The 11484-nt window shown below is 37.0% G+C and overlaps 1 protein-coding gene across 2 annotated transcripts; it reads right to left on the bottom strand.

The window, feature by feature from the left end:
- Positions 1 to 209: 209 nt before the first annotated feature.
- On the bottom strand, positions 210 to 3459 carry LOC18013843 (RNA polymerase sigma factor sigA). 2 transcript variants are annotated; one of them, XM_006419099.2, is made up of 10 exons: positions 3301 to 3459; positions 1995 to 2801; positions 1710 to 1908; positions 1535 to 1627; positions 1302 to 1430; positions 1165 to 1218; positions 1007 to 1084; positions 849 to 911; positions 630 to 742; positions 210 to 538 (listed from the first exon to the last, which is right to left on the bottom strand). In XM_006419099.2, exons 2-10 carry the CDS (start codon positions 2714 to 2716, stop codon positions 430 to 432), a joined length of 1560 nt encoding a protein of 519 aa, XP_006419162.1. In that variant the 5' UTR covers positions 2717 to 2801; positions 3301 to 3459; the 3' UTR covers positions 210 to 429. The 2 variants fall into 2 exon arrangements, with proteins under 2 accessions (XP_006419162.1, XP_024009504.1); XM_024153736.1 differs by having other exon boundaries at positions 245 to 533.
- Positions 3460 to 11484: the final 8025 nt, after the last annotated feature.

The raw sequence follows: 11484 nt of genomic DNA, 5'->3' as shown, positions 1-11484 counted from the left end.
CTCGAATTGGTGGCAACTCTTTTGGATTGTCTTTGGAAAAAACATCTTCATAAGCCTGCAATAGTTCCTTCATCTCACTCGCTAAAACCGGTGTAAAGTGCTTTATTAAATATAAATACCCAATAAAATGTATTTTAATTAATATTGCATCAAACTGGGTTACATTTATATTTGTTTCCAAACAGAATTTTTTAAATATGCATAAGATGTTTGGAAATAGAGACCGAGAAACGGTCATGAGGACTGAATAAACAGAGAGATGAGGAATTTAAGCCAATATTACATCACTGTCTTGTTTCTTAACTCCGTTTACATAAAGAAGCAAGGAAGATAGATAAAGAGAGTCTTCCCCTTTTGTTCCCTGTATATATACAACACTCACAACCGCTCTCTATGGCTCTGATGTAATAAAAATGTACAAAAACAAAATCAGTTCTTGAGGATCATTGCCTCCATTTTCCTCTTCCTCGCTGCGTGTTTTAGTTTCTCCAGCGCCACGAGTCCCACCTGTCTTACCCTCTCTCTCGATAATCCTATCCTGTAGATTTGTCAAGAAGACAGTTTAAAAGATCTATGGTCGATGATGATGCGACAATGGGTCAAAAAGTGGCTTAAGATTGAATACATACCGTTTGCTAATGTCTTCCCATGTGAGACATTCTTTGTCTAGACCATAGTATAACCGAATGATCTCCCTTTCCCTTTCTCCGAGTGTTGCACTTATAAGCTTGCTTACTTCGTCCTGCAATTATATCATCAACATGGTCAAATTCAGTATGTAAAACAGCTTTAATGAATACATAAATGTGGAATCACATTCACTCATGACTTTTGCTTTCTATTTTTACCTTGAGTGCCCACTCATCATACCCATGCCACGGATTGTTCTCCAAACGATTATCCGCAATGTACTGGAAATAATGAAAATTACCCATCCAAATGTTATATACTGGACAGGAGAGTCTGCAGAGAAACATGGAAGGTTAAATTGAAAAAAGAGACTTACACTGTGATGAGTTTCTCCAGGGAGACCATTCAAAGAAGGAAATGCATCTCTGTCTAGGGAAAATATTTTGCTTACAGCCTGCATTTTTAGAAGGGAAGAGCATGAGCACAAATACGCATTGGTCCTTGAAAAACATGAATTAAATTTAGTTTTCTTACCTCTGTTGCATTTCTAACTTTCTTCTGCGACATGTTTAGAGACTCTGCAATCCTCTGGAAATAACAACAATCAATATAAGCATACAACATGTAGACAGGAGAAACCAGAATTGTTCAAATGTTAATAATATGCTTACATCAATGGAGGGTGTGATTCCTTTCTCTTGAAGTCTAAGCTTTGCATTTCTGATTAGACCGAGCCTTTCGTGCAGGTGAGTAGGTAACCTCAAGGTTCTTGAGTTGTCCACTAATGCTCTTGACACACCCTTATAGGAATTTGAAACAAAGAGAATTAGATGTCATCTTTTGCTTTCTAACCATATTGGCAAGCACAAAACAACAAACATCTGAGGTGAAGCGATATCCTCACCTGTCTAATCCACCAATATACATAAGTTGAAATTCTGAAACCCTTGGAAGAATCAAATTTCTCTATTCCCCGCAAAAGTCCGATAAGACCACCCTTCATAGTAAGAGACAAAGTTCTTTCTTATAAAAATGTTCATAAAAAGCTAACAAAGAATGCGCAAAGATTTGAAAAGTACCTGAACAAGATCAGACATTTCTGCTCCCATATTATCATAACGCTGGGCAATAGACATAACCAAACGCACATTGCTCATAGCCAACTTCTCTCTCGCTAGATGACATTCCATCAACCATGCCTGCAGCTCGCCCCGAGATATCTTCAAGGATATTGCAAGCTGTTCATCAGAAGGCTCACAGCCTAATCTATCCTTCAATCTAATGTTTCACCAGACAATGATTTAGTCTTGTATTATAAATAATTTCAGCCCACTTTATGTTTGTGTAGTATGTAAAATTTTTACCTTGACTTATGATCATCTAGACGAAGGCCAGATTTGATTTTCTTGGACAAACGCACGACTTCAGCGTGACTAAGCACATCTTCACTCACTACCCCCCTCACATAACCCTTCACACGATTGTTTTGGAACAACTCTGAATTGATCACTGATTTAACCTGTTTTCCACTACTAACTTCTGAAACTACTTTAACATGACTCATATTAGTTTTCTTCTTAGCACCGATCCTCCTTTGCCGAGCTGAAATCCCTGAACAGGTGACGGGATTCTTCTTCCGTGTCATCCTCTTCTTGCTTGGGGATTCACTTGTTGCCGCCTTCTCAAATGAAAGATTCCATTGTTTTTCCAACATAGACTTCTGTAACAGTAAGAGTGCTTCAACAGAATGGCCAAGATCATCTTCATAGCTTTCACCTTCCATTTCTTTATCAGATCCAGGAGGTAACCATGGCTGAACAGAAGAAGCAACAACGTCCACAGTCTCTTTCAGAGCCTTGGCAGATTGTGTGTGACGGCTTGATGAGGGTAAACTCGGACTGTAGTTCGACGATGATGATGGCGTCTTCTTTGCAGTTATCCCACTTCTTGTTGAAGCAATATGGTACTGAGATGAACAATGATCATTTACAGATAGAAACTTTTCGGTGACGTCTGAGTAGTAAAATGATGAACTCAACAGTCTTTTCCCTGCGTTGAGTCCTATAACAGCTGCTGTAGCCATCATCCCATGTATATACGACACTCTTTTGCTTAATTCATCAACCAGGAACAAAACTCTTGACTCTTGTCTAATTTTAACCCGTAGTCTTCTGTTAACAAAGCCAACACTTCAGATATCATAACAAACACAATCTCATTATATTTTTTTGTTTTGTTTTGTTTCTTTTTGGCTCAGCAACATAAATTTCATTAGTGAAAACTAGAAATACATGATTGTTTCTCAGTTACAACAAAGGGACTGAACCAAATTGGGACAACAGGATCAGTATGACATTCAAATGAATTGAAATCCAAAGCTTGTTCTGCAGAATCGATATTCAGACACAATAATCAGCTTGTGCGTATTGAAAATTTTGATTTCACTATTTCTAGTTTGTGTGCTTCAAAGTCATCTATCACTACCCAACTTTGACCAACCCATTGAAACCAGAACCATTCGAAATCAAGAGTTTTTCAAAATTTGCATCGCCCAGTGGGTTACAAAGAAACAAATTTTAGTTAGATCTATAGGAGAATAAGAGTGTGATATATCAATGTAATTGGTAATCTCGTAAGAGCAATTTCAATTTGGCAGAGACAATAACGAACCTGAAAAAAGTTCTTGAGGCAGAGAGAGGAGAGTGTGTGTGGCACAGACGAAGCGAAAATGGCTTTATTTTCAGTTTTATTTTACTTAAAGAGTTTGTTGGTGGCCTAAGATATTGTGAGAAATGAAACCGCCATGCCAAGAAAATAAAAAAATAATAGAGATAAATATAAATTTCAACGATTGGAAAATAGAAAAAGTTTAAATTGTAGTATAGGAGAGGATATAATAAAAGAGATATGGAAAGAAGAGATAGGATTGGTGGAAGTAGATATTGGCTCCATGTTTCTGTGGTAGTTAGCTGCTCCGCTTGTTTTTGCTTTCGCGGCTTACTCTCTCTCCTCTACATTTTCACTAGTTATGTTTATTATATGTTTTTTTAATCGTTATGTTATATTGTTATATATTTGCTACCTCAACTTATATCACAAGAAGATTTTTTTAACTAATATTTTTGGTGACAAAAAATGAAAATATTTTTTTTGTTAAAATATTGTATTTGGATTTACATCTGTCAAAATTTGTATATATATACTAAAATAAAATCCGTGTAATACTGAAAAATAATAGAATATTTAGATATCTCTAATATATTAAAATAGAAGCACTATTGGATACTTGGCAGCTCTAGGATTAAAATTAGTAGTATTTAACTACATTATTAATTCTTTTTATTTTAATTCTCATACAATCCGAATTGCCAAACACTAAAATATTTTCAAAAACATATTTATCTGCAATAATTTGTTGAGCTACGTGTTCTTTATATATTTTTTGATTAACTGTATATATCCATTTATAATTAGTATACATATTAATAAAACTTTAACTCTGAATCTAAGTCATCATGTGGTGGAACTCTTCTGTTGAAAAAATTCTTGATAGAGAAAGACATAATCAACTATCTAAATCTTTGTTCGAGAGACAGTGAAAAGCCAGACATAACAGAAAATATTTAATGAAAGGGATTAATATCCAGTCACTACCTTCTACAGGTGCATAAGATAATATATCTACATCTGCAATGTTTTATTATCATATAGTTATACATCTCATAATTGGAACTTTGCTAAATATCTTTTTATTTTGTATTTGTTCATACAAGCAGATTGTTCTTCTCATGGAACTGATACTAAAGCAACTGATTCTGATCATGAACGTAAACCTCATATATTGGATAATGGTTATGTCTCTTACATTACACTTCTATTGCTACTTATTTCGGTTATATTCTTATCAGGAATAAATGTCTAATTATCTGGAATGTTATATTACATCAGGATATTATGATGATAGAGATCCGATATATGAATGCTCACATTGCAAAGCAAGGATGTGGTTTAATGGACGAAGTGAAAAAAGAAGAAGAGTGCAACGTATAAATTTACTATATGTTGTTTGCATGGGAAAGTTAAGCTACCCTTACTTAATCAACCTCCTCCATTTTTGATATATCTCTTCTCGAGTGATGATGAAATTTGTCGCCATTTTCGTGAAAATATTAGAGCTTACAACATGATGTTTTCTTTTACCTCTATTGGTGGAAAGGTAAATTACGATGTAAATAAGGGTTGTGGTCCACCCTTTTTCCAACTACATGGTGAAAATTTTCATTTAATTGGTTCTTTGATTACTCAACAAAATGAGAAACCAAAGTTCTGTCAGCTGTATATCTATGATACCGCTAATGAGATAACCAACAGAGAGAAATCAATCAGGTATACACTGTACGCACTATTTTAATATTTATTACCATTAGTGTTTACTATTAATAAATCTGTTTATCATACATTACCTTTAAATGGCTTTCTTACTATTCCAGCAAGAATGTCTCTAGCTCGACCAAGTTAAGGCCGGCATTAATTGATTTTCTCATGAAGATGTTAAACTTTTGTAATCCAATGGTGAAAGCTTTCCGTTCCTATAAAGACAAATACAATATTCAACAACCAGAAGACAACGTCAAGTTAGTTCTCATTGCCAACAGAAATAAAGATGCTAAGACACATAACATGCCAACTTTTACAGAAGTTGCAGCATTGATTCCAGGGGATTTTCAAGAAGGAATGGATATACGTGATATTGTATTAGAAACTACACACGAAAACCTAAGAAGAATTAGTGAACTCTATGTGGGTTATCTTGCTCTTCAATACCCATTATTATTTCCTTATGGTGCGGATGGATTCACCATTGGCATTGAAGATGGTTTTGATGACGGCAACAAACGGAAACGGAAAACTATAAGCATGCAAGAATTCTATGCTTAAAGAATTAAAGATAGGTTAATGGAATCTCAGTCAGTCATTCGGTCTAAACAATTGTATCAACAGTTTCTGGTTGATGTGTTTACTATGATAGAGTCTAGCAGACTTCGATATTTCAGAAAAAGCTTCGTTGAGACAAGTATATGAACCTGGTTGTTGCTGAAAAGGAAGGAAACTCTGATTTATCCAACAGAGGTAAAAGATTTTTGATACCTGCATCATTTACCGTTGGTTCACGCTATATGAACAATAACTATTTGGATGCAATCATTTGTAAGCACTTCGGATTTCCCGATCTTTTTATAATTTTCACCTGCAATCCAAACTGGCCTGAGATTGTTAGATATACAAAGAAGCAAAATTTGAATCCTGAAGATAGACCAGATATCTTCTGCAGGATATTCAAAATTAAGCTAGACAGCCTCATGAGTGATCTCACTGAAAAGAACATTTTCGGTAAAAGTGTTTGTGGTATGTTAAATTTACATTTGTAATCTTTTTCTTTACACTCTAAGTTAAATTGTTATGGTAATCCTGCTTTTTTTTTTTAATATGAACAGGTATGTATATTATTGAATTCCAGAAAAGAGGTCTTCCACATGCACATATCCTACTTTGGATGGCAAAAAAAAAGTAAATTATCTACTGCCGACTCTATTGATAAAGTTATTTCTGCTGAGATTCCTGACAAAGATACTGATCATTCTTTGTATGAAGTATTGAAGCAAAACATGATACGTGGACCTTGCGGAGTGATTAACAAAAGTAGTCCATGTATGGTCAATGGGAAGTGTTCTAAGCAGTTTCCAAAGATATATTGTGAAAAAACGACGATTGGACAACAAAGGGTTTCCACATTATATGAGAACGAAGACTGATGCATTTGTTTACAAGAATGGACTAAAAATTGACAACAGTTTTGTTGTGCCTTATAATAGAGAGCTATCGTTGCGATATAGAGCTCACATCACTGTTGAATGGTGTACTCATGCAAGGTCAATCAAATACCTTTTCAAATATATAAACAAAGGACCTGATCGTGTTCTAGCTACTATTGAAAATGATATAAATCAAGGTGCACAATCTGCAGCATGCGCAAATGTAGATGAAAACGGCGGGGATACTACGGATGAAATCAAGGAGTTCTTCGATTGCAAGTATTCTATAATTGGTTAGAGAATGTAGGCATGTTTTCTAATTTGCATAATTTTTGATTACAAACTAAATGTCTACTGATTTAATTTTATGTAGATATGTTTCTGCATGCAAAGCTACATGGCGTTTGCTAGCATTTCTAATATTTTTAGGACAACTCCGGTGGAGAAACTCTATTTTCATATTGAAAACGAGCAATCAGTACTGTTTGATGATGATGATCCAGTTGAAACTATTCTAAATCGTAGGTCAGTATAGAGCTCAATGTTTTTAACTTTTTTTGAAGCTTGCAATAAGTATCCAGAAGCTGAAAACCTAACATATGCTGAGTTTTCTACAATGTTTGTTTATGATCGTAAAAATATTGAATGGAAACCTAGGCAGAAAATAGGTTAGCAGTTGGTAGAATAACCTATGTACCTCTGAAATATGGCCAATTGTACTACTTTCGTGTTCTACTCAACCGACACAAATCTCCTAAGGGGTTTGATAATTTGAAGACAGTTGATGGTGTTTTACATCCTACATACAAAGATGTGTGTTATGCATTGGGGTTACAAGATGATGATAGAGAATATATAGATGGGATTAATGAAACAATCATTTGGGGTTCTGGTGACTTCCTTCGAAAACTTTTTCGCATTATGCTATTGACTGATAACTTAATTAATCCATTTGGAGTTTGGAAAAAACGTGGAATTTACTATCTTATGATATTCTTTACATAGGAAAATTAATTGAAAACAATCCAAGTATTTTCATTACTTTGTAATACTCTCTCTATCTTTAAAACTTATGTATATCAGAATACTTTGTGTGAATTTTAAGTATTATATTTTAATAATTAATTTGTATTAATCTTGCAGAATTGGGCCTCTCTGATGAACAGCTCAAAAATTACACATTGGATGCAATTGAGACTATACTGCGAAGCAATGGTTGTTCTATTGCGAAGACGGTGATTACAACACATCTAGTATCAGTAGGTTAATATACGATTAAAGAAACTACGATAGAGAAGAAATGAAATCTATCCAAGAAAGAATGTTTCCTGGTTTAACTGAAGAGTAGATAAATGTTTACAAGGCGATCATGGATACTGTCACAGGAGATAAAGGAAGAGTTTTTTCTTATATAAGTTCGGTGGGACTGGAAAAACTCATTTGTGGAAACTACTATCTGCTGTTATTCGTGCTAGAGGTGAAATTTTTTTGAATGTTGAAAGTAGTGGAATAGCGTCTTTGTTATTGCCGGGTGGTCGAACCGCACATTCACGTTTCGGTATACCAATAAACCCATATGATGACACTAGTTGCAACATTCAACCTGGAACAGATTAAGGGAATTTGGTTGCAGAGTCATCTCTTATCATATGGGACGATACATGATGAGGCCATTCAAGCTGAGCCAGACTTAACCGAGTCACAACTACAAGATGTCGAAATACCAGTCATTCATGAAGGCCCAATAACAAGACAAAGAGCTAAGATTCTTCAATACAAGTACAACCAAAGCATGCTACAAGCAATGTCTCAAGTGGATCAAGAGAGGCCGAGAGAAGACCATGAACAAGTGGAACCGCATAATGAAGCCCGTCAACAACAAGCTTGGACCGGACTACTAGAAGAATGCCAAGAGCTAGCAAACGGCCCAGCTTCAAAGAGTCAATATATTTGGCCCCTTTTACCAAATCAAGCCCAAGTCTACATGCTGACTATCTCGCCGATAAAAGATTCAAGTCTAGTCAAAGACACACTAGTCTCGGCCACCAAATAAGGTAAGTGATGTGATTCTGGAAAGCAACAACAAAGACTTGGAGTTGGAACTAGAAGATGGAGAGCAAGTAACTGAGGAACAAGAGCTTGTAGCTGATCCAGAAGATCTTTTAAGCGTTCCAAGTGGTCCAATGACTCGATCAAGGACCAAGAAGCTCAAGCAAATCATTGGAGCTATCATCAAAGCCCTTGACTCGATTCAGGAGGGAAAACAGCCGATCACAAGCACCCTGATTGTGATCCAAGTCCAAGATGGCTAAGTGGGCTTGAGATCCAGGCTTGTACTCTTTTTCCCTATCTCAAGTTTTGTCCCATTGGGTTTTCTTGAGTTAGGTTTTAATGAGGCAAGAATGGATCTCTATTTCGCCTAAGTCCACAAAGCCTAAGCCCAAGCTGTTTCATCAAGAGGAGCGTCTAAATCAAATTCAAACTTGACAGCTTGTTCTTTGTTTATTTCCGAGATTGAGTTAATGTTTGTAAAACTCATCTCTTCTTTCTTTCTTCTTTATATTCGCTTGAATTCCTTTGTATCAAAACATCTTATCTTTTATTCTCAAACTCTTTCTTTAAAGATTAAGATCACGTTTGTTGGTGTGTCATATCCTTCAAACACCTTGAATCGACTTCGTGTGTGTTATATCACTTAGAAGATTCAAGTAGGCGTATCAAGAGTGTTCCGCGACTCTTGTGTGTGTCCTATCAATTCCCCAAGTCCCTTGAACAATCTCCGATTGTTTCCAAGGCCTATTTCATCAAGTTCCAGTCATTAGAGTGACGATCAAGGGCAGATCCTTACCAGGATCACATCAAGTGGTATCAGAGCACCATTCTAATCACTGGATCGTCGTGTATCAGGTTGTATCGATTCAAATCTTAGTTCTTTTCGAGTTCTAATCTGTATTTTATGATCACTTGTGCTAGATTTTTTGAGAACTTGATTGTTTGTATCACAAGACATCTAGATCATACTAGTCTTACTAAAAACTGACCGATCAACTTCTTACTTGCATCCGTTTGAAATCGGCTTTTAAAATTATCTTAAAGTGTCTATCGAGATTCTGTAAAAAAAAAAAAGAACCGATTGCTAGTGACTTTGCTTGTGAAAATTTTCAGGAAAGTCATGACCGAAGAAGAAGAGACCAGCCAACAACGAGACAACAAGCTTCTGATGGAGGCTATGACCGCAAAAATGAAAGAACTAATGGCTGCTCAGTTTGAAGAGTTCAAGCAAGAGATGCAACACCAATCCGATGCAAAAACTGAACGAGAAACAAGTAGAAGGAATCGCGCGCATTTGCCTGAGAGAACCAGAGAACAACTTAGACAACCAAGAGATGAAGCGGCTGAGTCGTACTACAGCCGAGATAGCAGCTCTTCTAGGAGCCATCACCGACGCCAAAGACGAGCCCGAGACGAGCCTATACCTCTCCAAGACGGACTAGGAGGAATCAAGTTTCGAATTCCCTCGTTTCATGGAAAAAATGATCCGGACGCTTACTTAGAATGGGAGAAGAAGATCGAATTGGTCTTTAACTGTCAACATTACACCGAGATTAACCGAGTAAGGGTCGCGGCCACCGAGTTCTACGACTACGCCTTAAGCTGGTGGGATCAATTGGTTACTTCTAGAAGACGAAATGGAGAATACCCTGTCGAGAGTTGGCAAGAAATGAAAACTATCATGAGGAAGAGGTTTGTGCCGAGCCATTATCATAGGGAATTGCATCAGAGGATCAGAAGACTGGCTCAAGGCAACCGATCAGTGGAAGAATACTATCAAGAAATGGAAACCCTTATGTTGAGAGCTGATATCACCAAAGATAGAGAGGCCACAATTTCAAGGTTTCTAGGTGGCTTAAACCGAGATATACAGGATCGGCTCGAGATGCAGCATTACGTGGATGTTGAGGAAATGTTGCATAAGGCCATCCTTATCGAACAACAGCTTAAGAGGAAACCGGTGATAAAACCAAACTATGGAGCCGTATCTACAACTTCTAGGCCAAGTTACCTAAAGGAGGAGAAGCTCAACCCTTATCAGAGGGATGGAAAGCAAATCGCGGTGCCAAAGCCTGAGAATAAGCCGTTCGTGACTCAACAAGAAGGAAAAGGCAAAACCGAAGCCTCCACAAGTCGATCTAGAGATGTAAAGTGTTTCAAGTGCCAAGGCCGAGGTCACTACGCCAATGAGTGCTCTAATAAAAGAGTCATGATTCTCAAAGACGATGGAGAGATCGAGTCTGAGGAAGAAAGTCCTGAACATGAACCTATGACCGAGTATGAGGAGATGCCGGCTCAGGGTTCGCTACTAGTGGCCCGAAGATCTCTAAGAGTTCAGTCCAAGACAGAAGAACAACAGCAAAGAGAGAACCTATTCCACACTCAATGCCTTGTTCAAGGGAAAGTATGTAGTCTTATCATCAATGGGGGCAGTTGTACTAACGTCGCAAGTGAGGCTATGGTTAAGAAGCTAGGTTTAAGCGTTAAGAAGCATCCGAGACCATACAAGCTTCAATGGTTAAACGAGAATGGAGAACTTAAAGTGAATAGCCAAGTCTCAGTCCCTATAACCATCGGACGATACCAAGATGAGATCCTTTGTGACGTATTACCTATGGAGGCTGGACATATCCTTCTTGGCCGGCCATGGCAATCCGATAGACGAGTTTTACACGATGGTTTCACTAATAAGCATTCGTTTGTTTTCAATGGCAGGAAAACAACTTTGGTGCCTCTAACACCTCAAGAAGTGTATCAAGATCAGCTCCAACTCAAACAAAAGGAGAAACTCGTGAACAAATCATCGAACTTTTTCTTAAAAGCTGGTGATGTAGCAAGAGCCTTGATATCCAAGCAACCGGTTTTACTATTTGTCTTTAAGGAATGTCTTGTTAGTATCACTAACATTACCCCGGTGCTACCGAGTGAAATGAATGATCTATTGCAGGCTTATAAGGACGTATTTCCGGAGGATAATCCCAAGGAGTTG

The sequence above is a fragment of the Eutrema salsugineum genome, unplaced genomic scaffold, assembly GCF_000478725.1.
Source record: "Eutrema salsugineum unplaced genomic scaffold, Eutsalg1_0 scaffold_4, whole genome shotgun sequence".
Taxonomy (NCBI): domain Eukaryota; kingdom Viridiplantae; phylum Streptophyta; class Magnoliopsida; order Brassicales; family Brassicaceae; genus Eutrema; species Eutrema salsugineum.
The sequence above is the reverse complement of the archived record's forward strand: the minus strand, read 5'-3'. Positions and strand labels throughout refer to the sequence as shown.

Bases quoted from the DNA above. Each gene is read 5' to 3' on its own strand.
- LOC18013843 (XM_024153736.1), bottom strand. From the start codon at position 2,716: ATGATGGCTACAGCAGCTGTTATAGGACTCAACGCAGGGAAAAGACTG. The intron at 1,628-1,709 runs GTACTTTTCAAA...CTTACTATGAAG, and splicing joins AAATGTCTGATCTTGTTCAG to GGTGGTCTTATCGGACTTTT. The intron at 1,431-1,534 runs GTGAGGATATCG...AATTCCTATAAG, and splicing joins TATATTGGTGGATTAGACAG to GGTGTGTCAAGAGCATTAGT.